Source organism: Triturus cristatus, chromosome 11 (genome assembly GCF_964204655.1).
Source record: "Triturus cristatus chromosome 11, aTriCri1.1, whole genome shotgun sequence".
Classification (NCBI taxonomy): domain Eukaryota; kingdom Metazoa; phylum Chordata; class Amphibia; order Caudata; family Salamandridae; genus Triturus; species Triturus cristatus.
Window position 1 is genome coordinate 479783757 of NC_140594.1, and position 22030 is coordinate 479805786.

Here is a 22030-nt window from a genome sequence, read left to right on the forward strand (position 1 = left end):
TAGACATTAGAACATAATATCTCCCTTACCTTTGCCAGGTGTATTGTTAAACTGTCAAAATGGTTACATATCTACTGGCAAATAAACCATAGAGCGATTCAAATTTATTGTGAGGGTATGACGAGAAATAGCCTCCAGTGTACTATAGGTTAGTATTACTGTCCAAAATTGAAGCATTTTAATACCTAGTGTTACCTTTAAAATAGTTTTTTATGTAATTGATTTAGGTTAGTTCATTTTATTTTATTCTAATTTAACTAAGGTCCTTAGATATTTCTATTTTACAAATTAGGATGTGACATTTAGCTCATTTTCAGCCAACGTGTTTTTTATTTTTTTTTATTATTAGGATGGGACACAGCTCATTTTTAGCCATTGACAATGTGTTCCATTTTAAGAGCTCTATAACAACCTGTACTCATTAGTAGTGAAGGAGGTGGTGGCTAGCTATGACTTTTTGTAAGGGGCCTAGGAAAGCCGCTTGTGAGAGTTGCTCAGGGGCAGTGGTCAATTATTTTAAGAATACTGCTGGTGATGTCTTAGTTAAAGTTGTTTTTTTCCTACTCCAAACTTATGTACGGATGTCGAATGACCCACACACAGTGTCTATTCACCAAAGCCTAGGTAAAGATGCCACAAGAATTGTCTGTGATATTATAGGTCTTTCACTTTTCAATGGACAGGTCCTGTAAGATTTAGGGATTTACTCCCTTGTTCAAGAACGTTGACCTTGTGCCTGTCACTCTGAAAAACTACAGACCCAACACCCTTCTCGCTGCGTTCTATTAATTATGGAGAAGAACATTGTCAGGGTCCTGGAAGAGTATAAGCAACTGGACACCTCCTAGGCAGGAGATCTCAGCCTACAAAGCTGAGAATCTGTCCTATTAGCTTCACTGGACGAGTTGCTGACCGCAAAGGACCATGACATTGATGAGGGGATTTTGCGCGTTTACCTCTCTGCAGCCTTTTATTAGGCCAATATATTCTGATATTCTGATTGACTGGCTCTCAGCAATAGGTGTGGTAGACTCAGTCCTATTTTGATTTAAAACCTTCCTGAGTGACCATACCCAGCTGGTTTCGCTGCCTCCTTAGTTACCGTATCACTCAATAGCTTGTGGTGTGCCCAATTGTCCCTGTTCTCTTTAAAATTTGTAGAACCACTGAATGACCTGCCTTTAAAAAAAACAAAAAAAAAAATAGTTGTACTGCGCGAGTCCAGCGGGATTGTTGCTTCTGTCAAGTAAATCAATAAAACACCACCTGCATTTAATATTTTAATAATTGGGACCCTGGGGTTGGCCAGAGCCCAGTGGTCTTTGTTTAAAATATTTGGGGAGGTGGGCGTGAGTGAGGGCCACCCTTCCTGAGCCCGTTTTTTTAGTTTTCAGTCAGTCTCCTGTTTGGACAACACTCGACTACTGTTGAGATTTGGCCAGTCATTGTCCAGCATCATCAGTCATCTGTGAGAATTTCTCTTGGCTATTCATAGATGGATGGATACCAATTTTCATCATGTGTATCAGAGGATGATGGAAATTGTGGTCATCAGTGGAGAGAGTCTTTGCTGGAAGTGCAGGCACTTGGCCACTCATATAGGTACACACCACTGCCTGCTGGCCTGCCAGGCATAAGCGTCTTGAAGTGCTTTTTCCAACTATGATTTCTTCTTTGAGACCCAATCCAAAAGATCTTGTCTTGCTTTCTCCATCTCTGGCTCCTCTGTAAAATCTTGCTGTGTATCCCAATGAAGCAGAATGCAAGCGCCTTTGTGGAATTCCACGCCTTGACTAGAAGATCCATCTGCATTCAGGACTATCAGAGGCTGGAAATTCAGTGGCTGAAATGGATAAGCACTATGGTTGTCAGGGTGAAATGTGGCGTCATTAAATTGAATTCTGTTAGAACACATCTGTGCTGAAAGATCAAGTGGTTTCCAGTCACAATTTAAAGACGAAAATACTAAACATACATACAAACACCTGAACAATTTCTTTGAATTTTTAAGAATGGAGGGATTATGCAAACAGAGACTTTTGAGTGAAGCAGTGTAACAAGAGTGCTCTATAGTAGGCAGTAGTTTAAATCCCTTGAAGAAACCATGCTTTGATTTAAAAAAAAAAAAAAAAAACACCTAAAAAAAACCCACAATATGTAGCAAGTCGGGTGTACAGTTAAAATACAGCTTCAAGAGCACTTCCTTCATGACTCGTCCTATTGAAAGAGAAGTAAAATGTGCAACCTATTAAAGCAACTTGAGTCTTGTTTTATATAAATAGATATTCATTTAGCTGAGGATAATATTGCAGGATGTAGTTTCACAGGAGACAGTCATTTGTTGGGCATTAATGTAGAGTTGGCTTGTCTTTTGCTGGGTGGGAGCTGCTGGTCGCTAGCAACTGCTTCTTGTTGAGGCAGTTTGTGTTCGTCCATTCATTTGCATTTGGAGATCAGTGCTTCAGCTCTATGTAGGGAACAACTTGGTGACTGCTCATGACAATGATCAGGTGATTGTTATCAATGTGGCTATAAAGTATTGCAGTTTCTCAACTTATATGTTAAAAAACGCTGACAAGTAAGATGACTGGGTGAATAAGAAATATTTCAGTGCTGGACTCTGGGTGATTTTGACATGTTGCAGTACGGAAATGTACAAAAAATAAACATATTAGTAAAGATCACAAAGGTAACATTGAAAGATAATTAATGTGCAGTGGTCCCATTTAAAGTGAATGCTTGATTGCAGCTCTAAGGTTTCCTTATTTTAAGCATAACCAGTGCCACGATTTGCACGAGAGCTTCTCTTTAATCACCGTATGGTGGAATTAATCTGTACAGTAAGATTGTTGTTATGCACCTAATACTTTTCAGATTCCCTACACAAATGCCTTCCAAGTTGTCTGTTTTGTTGCAGATCCTCTGGCCGATGTGTTCAGAGGGCCTGAAGAAATGCCTGGTGCACACACTGACTGGTTGACACTAAACGTTGGAGGACGCTATTTTACTACTACACGGTAGGAATGTTTTCAAACACAAGGAAAGTTTTCTTCCTTATAAGTCGCTAATTCAAATGTGGTACTGTCACTCCTTGGTTTGGAATGAGACCCCAAAGCAATTATTTTTATACATAAGTGAATTTATTTCTCATTAACAACACTTGCTTACACCTACAATGAATTGATCCGGTTTTCTGACATTTACAAGTAAGCTATATAAATGTATGTGATGTAGTTATTCCAAACTACATCACAGTACTTTTTTACTTGCTACTCTTCCCTTGCCCATAGGGAAAGGCAAGCATATTGTGGGTTTGCCCTACTTCTTTACCCTACTTCTTTAACTCCTCCTTTCCCACACGTTTCCTCTTGTCACATTCTACTTATAAGACCTGCCTGTAGCAGTCGTCTTCAGGTCCTAAGTGATCCTGACTCACCCTTGCTTTTACATGCCCATTCCCGTCAAATTGCGGTCGCTTTTGTGCATTAATTAAAAATGTGCATTTTTAACAAGTGAGCAGAATATTATTGTATACTTAATTTCATACATATATCTTAATGTGGCACTATTGTCCTACAAATAATTTTGCAATGTCTCATGTTTTTCAGGCCTCAGTTAGGCCTCTTATTCAAAATGGATGTTCATGCTTTATTATTGTTTCTGCTACATGTAGATGTAGATTTATTTATTATTCTCCAAAATGACGCTGTTCAAGGAGAAGGCTTGAGCTTGGGCTCATTATTGTAACATTATACCAAGTATCTTCCACTTGCACGCAATATTACATTCATTTGCTGTTGCTTATGTAACTAATTTGTTCTGACGCCTCTGGATGACATTAGGTCAGAGAGGCTGAATTAATATTTATGTAGTGGGATAGTGCTTTGGTGGTGAAGCTGTATGACGATTTTAACGTTTGTGATCTGATTTGTTGAAAATGTATTTATTTTGCTTGGACCACAGTGAATTTGCACTTTCAATATTTCTCTGCGCTGAAATTGTTATAAAATCCCTCAAATTTGGGGGCGAGTCAGAGAACTTTCCCATGCCGCTAGGAATGCTGTCTGATTTCCTACAGATTTTGCAGCACATTTTGGACTTTGTGTATTATTGATTTTGCCTATTAGCCTGTATTACTGAGAGCCCTCATGGCAATGATTTATGCACTTAATTGAGACTTGCAGCATTTGAAGTTTACTATTCCTGTATTGTACTCTATTTGAATTTTGTAATACACCTTAATGGTTTTCCTAAAGTCTGTTCTAGAACCTGCTTACTTATTTGACTGTATATTTAAATGCTGTTTTTAACTCTTCTCTGGGGCACATTGCCTCATTAAATTGAGGCTTAACACTGTCCCCCTCCCAACCAGGGGGCGTGCTTTTAATTTTGACTTTTGAGGCATACATTTTTAGGGGTACACTCTACCCACACTGTGTATCCGCCGCTTTATAATTTTTCTTTTTTTGTGTGTGTGAATTGATGTTAAACCTAGTTTCTTCTCTTTCATTGGCTCCCTATGGGCTAGTTCTCCTGTCTCATTGGCTTAGTTAGTCACAGTAGCTGGCCCTTCTTTGCTCAGCTCCATGAATGACCAGCAACACCTCCCTAGGCTTATGGGCATCTTCCACTTTCAGTCTCTGCATTCACTGTCGCCATGATCCGTACAACTGCATACGGTTGGGGTCTGCTGTCTGTATCACACTCCATAGGAAATACAGCTATCTATCTTTTTTTTTTTCTTCATGGTGCTGTCTGGTGTCCACTGGTCAACACCAGTCAGTGCCTAACTCCAGCAGCCCTGCTTGGCCTGTGTTCTCCCCATACACAAAATCAATAGTTATTTCAACTTTCTGTCAAATTGAGTGACCACAGGTCTTATGTGGACCTCCGAAACTCTTATAGCTAGCCGTCTCCCTGTTGCATGGCTGGATTTTAATAGTTTGCTGAATCCGTCATGGAGCTTCCCAAACAATTTCCCCAAAGTCATTGCCTACATACAACCTTCATCTGAACTGTGACAGTCACTAATTCTAGATGCATGGGTATATAGATCAAATGGCACTCATAAAAGTATGGATTCTATACTTATTTATCATAGGATTTAACCATGATAGATCGCCTTATAAGTGTTTCAATAGTGTCACCCAATGGTTGCTGTGCTCCTGTAAGTGCCAGGTTATCTTTTGGTCTCAGTGGGTGGGACCCATCATCCTGTTGAGATTTTCAAAGCGTTATTTCATCTCAGCATTTTGCCATGCTGCTGCTGAGCATGACTGGATTCGCCCTTTACCTCATTACTGATTTCCTTGTGCTGGTTTGGAGAGGTGCCTGGATCCCACATTACTGGGCGCCATATTGAAAGGGACTATTTCCCCTTTTGATGATTTTATGTTTTAATGTTCACATGTTTACTTTAAGTAATTTTCTGTTACCAGTATTCATTTCCTTATAGGGGAGCCTGTGATGGTTTGCGGGGTTGCAGGACTCTGGTTTTACATCCTTTTTGTTTCGCCATCTGTTTTTAGGATCACGCTGCAAGCACCAGTGTTTTTGAGTCTCCCCCCCTCGTATGGAGAGTTATTTAAAGCTTAAGGCAATCCCACCTGTGTATCAGCACCTGGATCACGCCGGGTGCCGGAACCCATGCCGGTTTTGCCTTGTATCAGGTTCCAGGAAGCCCTATTCCAGTGAGGAATTGCGTGCTTATAACCCCTTTGATCACATGCAGGGCTGCACATGTTTTAATTTAGCTGCACTTCCACCAGCGACTAAGCCTATCTGTCTTAACTGCGACTTTCAACAAAATGAGCATATAATCAACTGACCAACCAGCCATCTGCCTGCTTCCCCATTACGAAGGGCCCAATCGCCAAAATGTGGTGTGTGCTTATAAATGCCCACTCCTTAGTCAAACATAGTGTTGAACTTGCAGATTTTATTGACAGCCAACACCCCATATGTTTTTTGCAACTGAAACCTGGGCGGAAACGTCTTCCTGTCCCTTTCGGGATATTCCATTTATGGACTGGTTAGACCTCTACAAAAAAGTGTGGGGGGGGGGGCTTAGCCTTTATTTATAAAGATTCTCTTATGGCCAAATTTGACACTGCTTCATCTCTGGATTGTGAAGCTCTTTCTTTATGTTTTGATTGCTCATATACCCCCTGTCCGGCCCCAAGAGAGGTTTTCTAAAGACCGTTGGTTCACATTTAGAAGCTGGTGTATGCACTAAAGATTTCACCATTCTAGGTGATTTTAAGTTTCATCTTGAGGCCCTTCCAGACAAAGACACAATGGCTCTCCTGGAAACTATGAGTGCAATAGGCCTCTCGCAACTTCTACACAAGTCCATCCATCTGGCAGGCCATACACTAGACTGGATTTTCTCATAGTGGTCCAACCACTTTTTGTGCCTGGAACTAAATAGATTGTGTCAAAATCACTCAGCAGCTGATCCTGAGCAAGTCATGTTGGATTTTTCAAACTGATTAAATTTGGTTTTGTTTACGCTCGTCCCTCCGAAGTCCACCAATGGTTGAAACTCTCTGAGTCCTGGTTTACAGAGGCACTTAGAAAGGAAAAACAAAATTGTAGAACACCCAAAAGTAAATTGGAGGTCTCCTCACTGTATTCATGAGAAAGAACTGTGTAAACGCACTTTGACCAAGTACAAATGCCTACTTATAAAAGAAAAAAGAAGCTATTATACACAACAGATTCAATCAGCTAAGAACTCCTCCAAGGAGTTATTTCTAGAAATTACTCAACTTCCTGGTAGCAAAGGAGTAAGCAGTAGTCCATTCTTTTGCCTACTGCTTTCGGGATAAAGTTGATCAAATCTATCTAAAGTTTGATACAAAGAAAAAAACCGCCTCTAAGAGAAAAATAAATACCCAAGAAGACCTAGCGCAAATGATCTTTTCTGAATCTACCCCAGTCCCATCAGATCAGGTTGTCAGGCTAATTCACTCAACTAAATCTGTCCCTCCATCAGATCCATATTCCCCATTGGTAGTGAAGCTGGTTCCAGAACGGATAGCTGCTAATTTAACCAGCATCTTTAATTCCTTGTTGGAGGTCGGACATTTTCCGTCACTGTGGAAAAAGGACTCTATCGTACTCTATTCTTCCCCTCTTACAAAAATTACAGAGAAAGTGATGAACCAACTACTTGTGCAGTTTATGCAGGATAACCATCATCTTGACCTAAGACAGTCTGGGTTCAGACCTGGACACGGCACCAAGACTTCTCTAATCAAGGCCACGGAAGAAATAAGGCAGCTTTGGATAAGGGAGGAACCACAGCCCTTATTCTGCTTGATCTGTCGGCAGCCTCTGATATGGTCAACCACACGGTTTGATCGACTGTCTCGAGGAGATCTAGATCCAAAAACAAATGCTTGCCCTGCTGAGCTCCTTTCTGAAAGGAAGAGAGAAAACAGTGGCTCTGGATCAGTTCATCTCAAAACCTTTTTCTCTTCCATGCGGTGTCCCTCAAGGACCTCGCTTAGCCCTACGTTGTTCAACTTGTACGTAACCTAGCTAGCAACACTGATTAAATCCTTTGGATTCACCATTACCTCATATGCTGATGACACTTAAATCGTGTATTGGGATTAATAATGAAGACAAGATCAGTATTAAGTTCAATGACTGCATGCATGCAATATGTGACTGAATGAGCAATTCCTGTCTAAAGCTCAACTCTGAAAAGACTGAGGTGATTCTTTTTGGAAATAATACCCAGGTTTGGGGCCCTATCTTGGTGGCCAAAGGAAGTGGGACCACTCCCAAACCCTGTGAAAAAAGGCAAAGAACTTAGAAGTTTTGATTGACGATAGACTTAATTTTAGAAATTAGGTTAATTCTGTGGTTTCATCCTCATTTAACACCTTGAAGATGATAAAAAAAAATCTCCCATATATTCCTACGCGTACTAAAAAAACTGTAATCCCAACCCTAGTCCTTTCAAAAATTGATTATTGCATTGGTTTGTATTTAACCCTGCAAGAACAATACTTGAATAAATTACTAACCTTGCAAAATGCAGCAGCCAGGTTGCTCATGAGTATTCCCAAATTTCAATCCGTCTTCCGAGTTGTCAGTGGATTACACTGGTTGCCAGTCAGCAATCGCATCAAATTTAAGGCTCTCTGTATACCCTACAAGGCTTTGAATGATATTGGACCTGGGTGTCTGAGACATACTTTTGTCTGGTACGAACCCAGCAGAAATCTGCGATCCTCTGCAGTGAAGAAAACAGTGGTCCATAGATTCAAGAGGATGAATTGGGAAGGAAGAAGTTTAATTACTGGTGCTACTAAGATTTGGAATCTTCTCCCATCACATATCAGGGCCTCACCTTCCCTGCTGGCTTCTAGAAAGGAGCTGAAAACTTGGCTTTTTAATAATGAGGGCTTCATTGCAGTTGTGTTCAAGCAATTGCTAGCGCCAAGACATGTCAGGCTATACAAGCTCTCTACAAATCACTTGACATACACAGATTTTAAACAGAATTTCATTATTGCGACCATTCATGTGTCCTAAATAAGAAATGATCATGCTGTTTGGATCTGTTACTCCTCTGGATTCCTTTATTTAAAGGACCATTGAGCATTTACCTTTACCTATAGAACCTGTTGACAGGTTAGTCTCCATTTTGTTCAAGAACTCCTTTTTTGCATTGGATTAAATCTCAAAGGCCTCCATTGATTTATTATTGTAAGAATACACATCTGTGGGAGCCATGGCGCACTCCACCTGGTCTGCATCAGAGGTGGGAGATAATGTCAAAGCCGAACGCCATTATGGCAGGAAATCCTATTATAGCTTATTAGGCATGATAAATCTTTATCATATACGTTATTAAAACCATCATAATTGTTTACAGGCAGTATTAAAATATACATAGAATGTAACCAGTATCTTCATTAAACCCCAAGGAGGTCTACTGTCCTGTCCTCATCGCTCCCGCCTTTTGGCGCTACCTCACTTTGGATTTCTCTAATGGAGGCCTTTGCGTGACCGGCACCTTTTGTAAATTCAAACTAAGTGAGGAACCGCTTTCAAAATCTCTTTGCGTCCCCAAAAGGCTCTCAATTCCGAAGAAAATGGACTTCATTAGACTCGCTTCCCCGCTCAGCCGAGCAAGATGAGGTTGAGCCAAAGTGCTGGTGTGCACATAAAGCGTGCACGGTCTCACTCCATTGATACTCCTTGCAGGCGCACTGAAGCCGCATTGTTTGAACAGTGTCAGAACCTTTCCATCGTATTTACAACCTCTGATTCAGTCAACGCCAACCTGAAGAGATCCAGTCCTAGTCCTGAGGAGAACCCCCCCCTCCCCCAGCAAGTCGGGGTTTGAAACACGTTGACTTTAGAGTACAGGCGTATATTTACAAGGTGTGATCTGAGGGAATTTGTTGGAAGTGTTGTTTCCCCCCCCCCATTTGGTCCACACCTGTTCAAATTGCGTTTGCCTGTTACTCATGACACAGGCGGGACAGTAGGCACACGCCATATTGTTGAACAAAACAGTGTCCCCCTGTGCGATTTTGTAAATAGGGACTGGTCCTGTGTATTGTCTAGTAGTGTTTATGTATGCGTATTTATTCCTTGATGATTTGATATTATGCTTTATCAAGTTTGTGGATTTTGTATGTTTTTTATATAAAAAAAATGTAATTCACTGACGTGTCGCTCAGCTAATGACATTTAATGAATGCCATAATAATGGTTGTTTGTTCAAAAATGTTATAAATAGAAGTAAAATACTAAGACTTTAGAAGTAGGGTTCTATAGAACTCAGTAGTGATGACCCTACCCGGCCATTATCTTTGTTTCATAACACTAGAGTGGTCCAGGCCAGGGAGTGGGGGACCCAAGCCTTTCTTGTTCTTCTAGTTATGCCTATGATACTGGAAAGAGTCAGGGTGATTGAGAAGGTGTCTGGACCGACCCCGTGGGTGTCACCCTTAGTAACAGCCCCAAAACCAAAACAGCCGTTGGCTATAAGGTTGTGTGTGGACAAGCGCTTGCCGAATAAGGCAATTAAGAGAGAAAGGCACACCACCCCGACAATTGATGAGATTGTGACGGACATCCGCGAAGTGTTTTTCAAAGGTGGACCGGACCTCTGGGTACCATCAATTGCTACTGGACGAGGCCAGTCAATACAAAACCACATTTTTGACTAGCATGGGATTGAGGAGATTCAAGAGGCTCCTCTTCAGGGTTTCCTCCGGCGAAGGTATTCCAGGACGCGATAAGAGAGGCGCTGTTAGTACCAGTGGGTGTGATCAACGTCCTTGGCTATGCTAATCTTCTCGGACACCTTGGAGGAGCCTCATTCCGGGTTGAGTGCCACTTTACTGTGACTCGTTGACCAAGGACTCACACTCGACAAGAGCAAATTCTCATTTTAGACCAACAAATTAGAATTCTTTGGATATCGATTCTTGAAGGATGGTCTTCAGATCAACCCTGCCACAGTTGAAGCAATCCAATCTGCAGCGGTTCCCCAGAACCCCACGGAGATGTGCAGTTTTTAGGAATGGTCAATTACTGTGGGAGGTTCATTCCTCAACTGGCAACACTTTCTGAAACACTGAGGGCGTTGACTAAGCAAGACACACTGTGGAAGTGGGTGAGTGAGTCTTCCCAGGCATTCAACGACATGAAGGGAGCATTGCTCCAAGGAGTCACTGTAGCTTACATCAGACCGGGAGGCAGGACTGAACTTATTATAGATGCCAGTCCGGTGGAGCTGTGCACCGTCCTCTTACAACAAAACACCGGCAGAGAGTGGACGCCCATCACTTACACCAGCCGGGCACTAACGGAGGTGGATACTAGATATGTCCAGATCAATAGGGAGGCACTCACCATCAGGGGGGCATGTCAGCACTTTTATGCATAAATGTGTGGACACAAGTTTCACGTGATCTCTGATCACAAGCCGCTAGTGCAGTTGTTCAGTGGATCGGTATGGAAGGGATCACCACGAATTGAAAGATGCACTGTAGACCTGCAGCAATACAACTTTGACAGTGCTTATCGGCCAGGAGTAAACAATCTGGCGATTATCTTTCACGGCATCCTTTGACAGAGAATCCAAGGCTGCAGAAGGAAACTGATGGAGTTGAAGATTTGATATGGCTCATCACTGAGAGTGCCTGCTCCTGAGCACTATTGATAGCAGAGCTGGTGGTAGCGACTCGTGAAGACAACTGTATTAGAAGGGTGAAAGGGGCTCTAAAGGCTCATTGGTGGAAGGATTTCTTGAAGGGGTTAAGCGGGCTCATCAACGAGGAGCGAGAAGTCCGAACGAGTATGTGGTAATGCCACAACGAACTGAGCGAGAGCTCGCAAGGACTCCTACTGAGAGGGCAACACATTGTCGTGCCTCAGAGTCTGTGGAGACGTACCGTGGAGCTGTCTCATCAAAGGCATCCGGCGCTAGCTAAGACCAAGACACGGTTACGCTCAAAAGTCTGTTTTCTGGGAATGGATTGGACAGTAGAAGATATCGTGCGGCGATACCATTCCTGTCCAATCACGGGGGCAGAGTCTGCAGCAGCCCAAATCATCACTGAAGAACCTTGTGACAAGCCTTGGTGCAAGGTAAATATGGATTTCGGGAGCTTTCCGCACGGACAACTAACACTGGTGATAGTAGACAGCACTACCAAATTTTCTGCAGTGGAACTTATCTGATCCACGGCTTTTGAGTACGTCAGGCCTCCTCTAGAAAGAATATTTGCTATGCTGGGATTGCCGTACGAGGTGAAAACTGATAATGGGCCATCGTTTTAGGGACTTGAATTCAAGGAATATCTACATCACCTCAACATTTGACACAAAAAAAATCAAATGGGGAGGGAAGTAGATTTTTAGGACATTGAAGAAGGCTCTCAGGATAGCTGTGGAACAAGGAGTGGATTTGGAGGTGTGCCTGCAACAATTTCCGCGAGCGTATCGACAAACGCCCCATTCCACTACAGGATGTGCTCCGAGTGGGTAGCTGCGACTCTAAGCAAAAAAGCCGTGCAGAGCAAGAGAAAGGCAAACCATGAGAGGGCGAGTAAAAGAAGGAATGCCAAGTAGTCTGATATACAACTTGGAGATAAAGTAGTGATCAAAGACCGACATCCTGGTTGCAAATTCAGGACTCCTTTCGAAAGAGAAATATGGAAGGTAGTTGGATTTAAAGGAATCATGATCACAGTCCAGGGAGGTGGACTGGTGGTATAGCAAAATGCTTCATGGTTCAAGAAGGCAATGAGTGTGCGGGGGTCATGTGAAACTTCGGGCGTGATAAAACACCTATGGGTCAGAGCATGGAGGACAGAGAGCCCGAGGTCAGTGGCAAGAAAGACAACCACTGCGATTGGAGTCATAAGCTGGCGTCTGGTTGGGATGCGAGTACTATTCCTGAGAGCCTCTCGTCCACACCTCAGTGAGGTCATCCCTTTACTTTACATTAAAAAAAACTTCAAATTCACTGAAAAGACTAAAGGTTAAGGTGATGTTATAGTTAGGTGACAATGTCAGTTTAAAAGTAACGTTTTAAACACAAAAACCGGCCATCCCAGAGCTATTAGAAGCTGCCTGGGACCCCATCACTCGGGGGGGGGGGGGGGGATGTAATGATTTTGGGGAGGGGCTTGCGAGCCCCCCCATCACCCAACCAAACATTGACCCAGGGGACCCAACCACGGGGACCCAACCCCCAGGGCCCACAGAGAGGCAGTGTCCCAGGGACCCCATCCCCGTGACACTGTCTTGTCCCGGTAGACAAGACCCGTGAGAGTGCAGGCAGGGAATACAAATCGAATTATCTGCTTGCTGTCTTCTATACAGGGAACATTGCTTTGATCTCGCCCAACTGGAGAGGAAAGAAAAGCTGCTTGCACCGGGCAGGGGCAAAGTAAAATGTGAGAGTTCCGGGTGCGACCTGAGGCACCCTAACTTTTTTTTTTTAAATGAATTAGTGAACGGCAGGAGCTGATTATTCATTATTTAGTTCTTCTAGCCTGAAGTGCCCCGTACCTTCAAGGGCTTAGTTACATATTTTTCTCTGTTTTGTGGCTCCCAGTATGGCCAGTAGCACCACTAATATGTCACAATTGTGTTGTGGAGGGCTGCAGGATCTCAACCACCCCAGGATATAATTTTTTTATAAATCTAAGACTCCTTTGTTATTAGATGTATGACCACAGGAGAGCTTAATATTCTTATTAAAGCACTCCGAGCTGGACCTGTATGCTGTTCAGCTGAAGTGTGGGACCTCTTGTGGTTGATTCTATGGTTGCATTTTGAGGCCTGCAGAATGTTAAACAAAGACTCATACACAACTTTAAAATTGTTTGGAATAAAAATGCTTTAATTTTGAGAAAATAATTCTTATGCATAGCCAGTGTGTGTATTTATATGGATTACTTTGAAATATGGGTGTTGATAAATTATTGTAGTGAATTTTTACATAATCAATAGGTCTGCTTTATTGCATAGATTGATTTGCTGATACCCTTGCTAAAGCCAATAGGTCAGCTTTAAAAAAAAAAATATTTCTGCATTCTGACTCTTTGACAAAGGCAGTAGGTCTGCCTTACTTAAAATTACATCACTTTATATTGTTAGTTTACGTTAAAAAAAATTAAAAAAACTAATTCACTGGAAAAAACAAAAGGTTAAGGTAATGTTATAGTTAGATGAAAATGTCCGTTTTTTAAATGTAACGTTTTAAACTAAACTAAAAACAAAAACCCTGAAATTCACTAGTTGGAGTTAACTGAAGTGACTATAATTCAAACCCTTGCCATGCACTGCTTATGGTTATCTCACATACAACAACACTGATGGCATGTTTTGAGTTTCAAACGTTCTATCTTAACTGACATTTTCACTTAACTATACCATCACTTTAACCTTGGTGTGTGTGTCTCTCTCTCCCTCTCTCTCGCTCTAACAAACCATGGTGGGTGGCAGGAGTTATGATGCACTTTGTGTACCATAACTAGTGAAAGTCAGTGGTTTTCTGTGATTGAGGCAGAAGCATAACTCAGTTTGAACTGTTTTTATTTTCAGTGATACACGCATGCACTCATACACAAATGTATTCTCACACAATCATAGACATCCTTACCATTTACTTCTAACTGGACCACTCAAATAGCATCCGGAGCCTTTCCATTTATTCAATGTTATTTTCTCCCAGAAGGAGCATAATGTATTTTTAAATTTACAGTTACTCACAGTGCTCTGATGACGAGCAGTAATACTACTTTGCTTTTTCAATTTGCTAATCTGTGTTCTGCTTAATTTGCTTTTTAGGAGCACTTTACTCAGTAAGGAGCCAGACAGCATGCTGGCGCACATGTTCAGGAGCGGAGGTCAGTTTGAAGGAGCTCTTCAGAACTAATAACATTTATATTTATTTGCACCAACTATCTTTGTGCTGCTTAACAATAGACATCTGAATGGAGCAGGAAAGTTAAATATCATAATCGTGAACATCAGAAGTGTGTAGGTTGTCTACATTGGCTGATTAAAGTAGTAAACCTTACTACTACCATTTGCTTCTTTTTTTTTTTTCCATTCCACTTTTTTTCACTGGGGCATTTGTCTATCACTTCAGTCTCTCTCACATTTCGGTTTTAGTGTACACTCCTCCTCTCCCCACAAGCAGGTGGGACCCCATCATCCAGTCACTGTAACTCCCATACATACAAGATTTAAAAACCCTCCATAACTAACAGCCACTAGAACAGTGTTTATGAATAATATCATTAGTAATAACAAAAAACATGTATGCCCTAATTTCAAATATCTGCCTGTAATAAACAGGACCCATATAACAGTGGATATTTGGCCATAAACTCTCTCCATTGATACCGAACTCCCCATACCCCGAATTCCCCATACCTCACTCAAATTAACATTCTCAGTTCTTACATTCTAATTCAGCTAACCGTCTGGATGCTGCTGCTCTTAATCTGCTCCAGAACATTATCTAAAAAATAATTGCTAACAGCCTATGCACATCAGCCCTCATAAGCCAAAGAAAGCCTCCAAACACCATTATGAACGTCCCTTCATCTGACAACTACTCAAGAGTTTCCTCGCTCTCCTCACTTAGAATGCCCGACACATCCGGCACTCATGTAAGATTGTTCCAACTGGGCCAATCCTCTGGCACACCTCACTGCGTCCGTAATAAAATCCTGTCCTACTGAACTATACTCCTTTAACTGAAAACGGAGACTAAACTAATGAATAGTGTATAACGTATTATCACGCATGCCTTCAAATAATGACCATAGATAGGCAGTGACCTATTGTTGATGTTCTATTCAGAAGCATATAAGCATCCTTGGAGTTACACTGCCATGCAAAAATATAAACCATGTTATTGTGGTGCAATTGTGCAATGCCAAACTATTCACTTTCTGCAGTGCAGTGACCCACAGCCGCTTAGAGGTTTCCTCTGTGGTGGAGTGAAGATCCTAGCTTTGTAGTATAACACTACTTGTGGTTCAGACTTCACTTGGCTTGATGAATTTGAAGTAGTCCTCTTGCCCCTGCTGTTTTTCTTTCATGACCTGTCAATTCAAATGCTTTAAAGCTGCATTCTATCCCAGAGAGACAGCCCTCAAAACAGGTATTCTGCTCCCACCGCCAATAGAAACAGTTGTACAAGTTGATTGTTACAGTTTGCAGGTCATTTAATGTGACCAGTAACAAACCTGCTTCAGTGCTATTTCTATAACTCAGTAGTAACTTACAAAGGCTGCGTGTTGCCCAGATTTCAAGTCGATTATAATTGAAGGTAATGACATCTGCAGGTGACGTCTGTCTAAGCTTGTCTGCAATACCTTATCAATATAAAACGAACATACTCACATTATGTTTACCCATGCCAGGATGAGGGGAAAATACTCCATGGAGGTCATAAAAAAAAAAAAGCCTGCCCAAAGTGAAACGGTTATTTTTTTTTTGTTGCTGCACTGTTGGCCATCTAACTTCACAATATTTCATGCCAATGTTCCACCAGCCTCGATTTTGGGTCATTGGTCTCAGCTGTAGTAGGAGTGATCAGTTGAAAGAATGTGAATAGAAAATGCATCCGGGCTTTGGAGAGAATCCAGAGTTATTTTCTCTCTTCTGTTTCACTCACACTTTTCCCTCCAGATGCCTGGGGCAACAAGCAGGACCACAGAGGAGCTTTTCTTATTGATAGGAGCCCAGAGTACTTCGAGCCCATTCTAAATTATCTGCGTCACGGCCAGCTGATTGTGAATGACGGGGTGAATTTATTGGGTATGTAGCATGCAGTACAGTTTGATTCATATACTCTTGTTCTGTTGTTAGTCTTTTTGCCAGTTCCCCATTTACTACCAACACTGAAGTCCCTAGCATCAGGGACATCACAATTTTAATTATTGGTCATTCCCCTGTCACTAGTCACCATCACTGCCAGAGCATTTTTGTTTTAGTACCCCCATCAGCACTGTTGACAATTTAATTTGTGTAGGTGCCCCTGAACTTCATCTATGACAGATGTCACGGTCACTGTCAATGCCAGTCTTGCATTCGCCATGGTTTCTGATGTCACTTGTACTGGTATACCAACTTCTGTCTCCTTAAGGCTATGGACCATGTCTTGGTGTCTTTTGTGCCATTAATTCAGGAACTATCCATGGCTATGTAGTCAGTACCTTGGTGTAAAAGCCCCATCAGTGTCCTGGTCCTTTGCACCATTTGTTTTCTATTTCCGAGGTTTTTGCATGCTTATGTTCATGACATATTCAACCTTGTTTTAACCCACAGTTGTCCATTTAAAATGTTTCAGCAGTTAACAATTGACTAAAACCGATGTACCCTCCGGTAGTGGGAGCTTAGAGTTGTTCTGTGGGAGAATATGCATTCTATTTGCACACATTTACATTAGTAGAACACAGTGCACTAACATTTGAAACAAAATATTATTCTCAATGGGCTTAAACCTTATACCAAGAAGCTATGATATGCAGAACAGTAATCCACATTTGCCAGATTTTAAGTAAAATGTCAGAGTGAGCAGTATGGTGTGCGAGTTTCACACAAAAGCTGTTTGAATGCTTCTGTGTACTTCGTCTTTTGGAGGCTTTTTTTTTTTTTTACTATGGCACTATTTTTGCCTGATGTCATCACAAACAGCTGAACCTACGGTTTCAGATCTCTCCTTCTCCCTCCATTAGTATGACAATCAGAAGTCCTCTTCAAGAGATATTGGAAACTTTTTAGTTGTTTTGCCTGGCATCTCTGTAATGAGCATGTGCCCCTCATGTGGCCTTGTAGTACTTAAACCGTCCAGAGTTATGACCGGCAAAGCTGTGTGGTTATGAGGGTGTGTTGTTGTATGTCCAATGTAAAGATATTGGTTGTAATGTACGAGGTCCTGGCACATGGTCTGGCAAACTAGTTACTGCAGTTATGCATATCAATGTTGTAAAGCTATGTGAGATGGAGTAGAACTCATTTAATGCAGTATTTTCTACATACCTGACTGACTGATCCATCTCATAGTGGGCATGCGACCCAAGTGGCTCCAAGAACATTATAAAATGTTACTTTTTTTAATGGTTTACTGTACCTTTTGGAATTTCTTGCGAACGTTTATCTCTAATGCAGCTGACATACTTGATCAGTAGGTGTTACTGTTCTATCATTGTTGACTTGTAAGCCAAAAGTCACAATGAAATGTTCAGAATTGCAAAGGTATGCAGCACATGTAAACCACATATTTCATTCCAACAAGTGTCAACCCAGGCTTTAGTCCTTATGAGGTTAATGCACAGAATACTGTTGATGGCACTGGTAGCACCAGCCCACAAGACTGTCATAAAGTGTTACATAAAATCAAGGTTTCTTTTTTTTCTTTCTTTCAGGAGTTCTAGAGGAAGCCAAGTTCTTTGGAATTGACTCATTAATAGAACACTTGGAAGTGGCCATAAAGGTAACTTGTAATTTAGTTTTCTGCTGTGCTGTATGGAAGAAGTTTGACTGCCATTCTCGCAAGTGTGGCTACAAATTTTGGAATTCTAAAATCCACTACTCCCCTTGAAGCTACGTACTCTGGCAATTAGTGTCAAGGAGAGTACATACTGTTTATCTTGCAATAACAGAATACGAGTATCAGGAGGGCTGCCTGCTTTATTTGTTTCCTTGTGCTCTTTTGCATACTCATGTTTGAATATCAGAAGTCTTTCAGAGGGGTCAGGCAAGCTTGGGCTCCAGTGGCTCATTATGGCTGCTATTTGCGAATTCCTGTAGGACACATTTCTCCCCTGAGGGAGACAACTGCTGTAGCCCGCTAGTGGGTAGCATCATATGAAGATGGGCTGTGTGAGGATGGACAGCTTCACGGGTCCGTAATTTCCCAATTCTACCATCAAGCGTGTGACAACATCTTTGGCACTGATGTGTTGATTCATAGTGATATCACAGAATGGAATCTCCCTCACATTGTTAAAATAATAAAAGATGACTATTATGTGTTTAGTGTGGAGTAGTGTGGCTCACTGGTTCGAGGCGGCAGACCCGGGAGCAGAAGTCGGCCCGGGACCAGGGTTCGATTCCCGACGCGGCAGGGTCTTGGGCCAAGGTCAGCGGACTCGACAATTCTCGCCTCTGTGCCTACTCTAACCGTGGATCCCACTCAGCAACTCTGGGCAACAGCTTGCTTAATCTCCACTTACGGCCCCATCAGCGCCGGGGATGCTTGTCTTCACCTTGGAGATGCCCAGAAGGGACCATCTCACAGGGAAAGCCAGGATGGGTTCGCCAGCGGTTTAAAGCGCCGGGACGCCCTGTTGCTGGGGCAGCTGTGCGCTTTACAAGTCTACAACATTTACATTTACATTTTTCAAAATTATTCTTTATTGCCATGACCTCTTTTACATGTATTGAAGGATGAAAGTCTAGTCATACAGAAACCTGTTATTTTCCTGGGCAACAGGCTGGTCCCATCACTGGAAATTATGAATAGCTATTGGCAGATCAGGGACCGTGGAAAAAAAGAGCGACCTTTTGATTGGGGTGGGGGTGGAGAGGGCGGTTTGGCAGGGTATTGGGACTAATGGGCAGTTTATCGCAAATAAAACCATACGGCTGGAATAGACCGTGCTGAAGCATCGTCAGTATCCTTGATGGCCGCACAGTTCATGTGAAAAAAAGCCTTTCCATGACCTACCATGCTTTTTGTTTCTCTTACTGAGATAAACAGTATTAGAATTTTCCACCTTCATCATGGACCCAATATCGACAAAATATTCTGGGTTGAGATATCTGCCCATACTGAAGAATTATTGTTTTTTTAGTAAGTAAATTTCCATCTCCAATATGACGTGGTAGACCTTCCACTATACAAATAATTTCCCTCCCACTTGCTTCACACAGCCTGCATTATTATTTAAACTGCTTACAGTGTAGGCAACCAGACAGTGCTCAATTTTGCTGATGTGATTTTAAATGGTGTGCTTTGTTGTAAATCCATTGTTATTGGGTAAGCAAAATGTAATGCTGGACTTTATCACTTCCTTGCAATTGCTCCAGAACTCCCAGCCGGCTGAGGACCATTCTCCCATATCCCGCAAAGAATTTGTCCGCTTCCTTCTTGCCACTCCCACCAAGTCTGAACTGCGGTGCCAGGTATGTAAGTTGAACAGTAGTAAAATATTTAAACATAGAGAAGACCCTCCCACTAGGGTAAGGAATATTGATGACACAGCTGAATTCTCTGTTTAGGTCTGGGTTTCAAGCTGTCAAATAGACCTTTTTTATCTCTAATACACTTCTAGTAGGCTTTGGTCCACTCCTTTCAACCATTGTTTTCCAATATTGTTTTGAACTTTTCAAAGTATACTGTACAAATTATCATTAGTAGAGACAAAATATATTGTGCGGTGTTCATTTTGCTGTGATAGCACATGACAGTCAGTGTTGTTTAGCTGAAATGTCCTTGAGTTTATTAACATGGTTTTCCTTTGAAGTACACATGACAATATCTCCAAGTATAAGCACAGCGGTTTCCATATATCTCTGGGCCTTGATGCTACAGGCCGCATCTTAGCATATAACACGCTGTGGTAGTTATAGTAATACAGTAAATCAGGTCTTTAATTCAGTCCGCAACCCTTTGGGATGGCCCTCTGTACCATTTCGTTGCCACCCTACACTTGGCCAGTAATAATGTCATTATTATAAACATGCGACTTGTTTTAGGTATGTCTTTTGCACAGTTGAGTAGGCACATCAAGTGGTTCAATTGAATGGGTCGTCTTGGAGAGGTCGATAAAGATTTTCTGCCAATATGATGCAATCGCTTCACTCCTTTCAATCATTGGATTATTTTGGCCTGTCTCTTTCAGCCATTTACTTGAGACTTTTTCAGCTACATGTTGGCTCAATCCAGAGGGTTATTGCCCTCTCGCCTGATGCGGTTAGCCTTTTGATTTTTATATTCCTGCACCCAAAGGGTAATGTGAATTGTTTTACAACTATATGCCTCTCTGTTGGCGCCTTGATTCTTGTTCTTACCCTTTCTGCTTGTTTTCCCCTTCCCATCTTTCTTTGCCATGTGTCTTGACCTTGTTCACCCTGCTTCTCTTTCCCAAATGTCTTCCTCTTAATTTCTCCCTTTGCTTTCCTCCATTCCACCTCTCCCTCTTTCCTCTCTCATTGCTCACTCTCCCTGCATGCACCTCCCTTGCACATTCCCTCATTCCACTTACATGACCATCACTGTTTTCCTGCTGTCAGCCTCATTGTTAATCCCACCCGTTACCCCTCTTTTTCCAGCTCCCACCTTCCCTTGTTTCGTCACACCTTCTTCTGCCACATATGCCCCCCCCCCCCCTCTCACAACCGCCCACGGCCAAACTGGTGGCTTCTCATTGGTGTTTGCTAAGAATGCGTATTTTTTGAGTGGATGGCATAAAAAAACTATTTATGAAGGCTCCCTTTTCAGCTCTTCCATTATCATAGAAACAAAACAATGTCTGTATTGAAGTCCCCCTTCCCTTTATGACAGTCAGCTTTTTGTTTCTATGTGAAATGAAGTATGGTGACGAGAGACCCATCATTATAGCCCTTGAGTCTTTTTTTTCTTGCATTGAAACAATAAAAGCATTATAATGAAGGCTCTCGTGCTCTGGGCTTCATTTCTTAGGTGTTTGGCCTTAAGGTGTTATGGTTGTGTTTCCATGCTTAATTGCACTAAACTCTGACGTATTAGCTTTATAAAAACTTGTTTAATTAGAGTTGTTTCCTTAATTTTTTCTTCTTTACTATGGATTTTCAGTTCTTTACTTATGTTTATGTAAAACCTCACAATATAATTATATTATTAGACTTCTATCTCTGTCGGGTCCTTTCTTTGGAAAAGTTTAGAAAATTAACAACTATGGAGGCAGGATATAAGAGATGAAATTATGGCTTCCGCAGTTGGTCAGCATGCTATGTGATATAAAACATATTATTACTTTCCTCACATTTTCTTAACTGACCAAATTGAAATCACCCCAAAGTGGACACCCCCCCCCCCCCACACTTTAGTTACATTTTAATCTGCAATTCATATCATTACACAAATGCACCAATCGATTTTTTTCAAAAATATTGTCAACCCTTAAATTCGTTAAGATTTGTTCTTAAGTTAGTTCCGGACCGCATTAATGCTTTAAAAATTCAATATAGACCCTAGTCTGGGATCTTGAAGAATGCAATACGGAGGCCCACAATCCTTTATCAAGTATGTCATTAGCTTTTCAGTAGGATGGAGCTAGGTTTCACACATATTTATAACATTCAGTGAACATTTTACAATTATGCTCCTTCTAATTTACTTTGTTCTTTTTTGATTGACAAACTACTGTTCTTGCTGGTCTCAAGAAGTGGGTCAAAATTATTTTTCTAGAGCATTGTTCATTACCTTCTTGCTGTTTGTATTTGCTGTGTTGAGGTATGTTCACACGTTCTAGAAATA

The 22030-nt window shown here is 41.7% G+C and overlaps 1 protein-coding gene across 3 annotated transcripts in view; it reads left to right on the forward strand.

Annotated features, from left to right (window-relative positions):
- Positions 1-22030, forward strand: part of KCTD9 (potassium channel tetramerization domain containing 9) — a 122424-nt gene that overhangs the window by 58742 nt on the left and 41652 nt on the right. For all 3 annotated transcript variants that reach the window (XM_085632799.1, XM_085632798.1, XM_085632800.1), the window contains exons 4-8: positions 2918-3017; positions 14338-14396; positions 16195-16323; positions 17934-18001; positions 19600-19695. In XM_085632799.1, coding sequence (XP_085488925.1) covers positions 2918-3017; positions 14338-14396; positions 16195-16323; positions 17934-18001; positions 19600-19695 — 452 coding nt within the window. The remainder of the gene's footprint in view (positions 1-2917; positions 3018-14337; positions 14397-16194; positions 16324-17933; positions 18002-19599; positions 19696-22030) is intronic.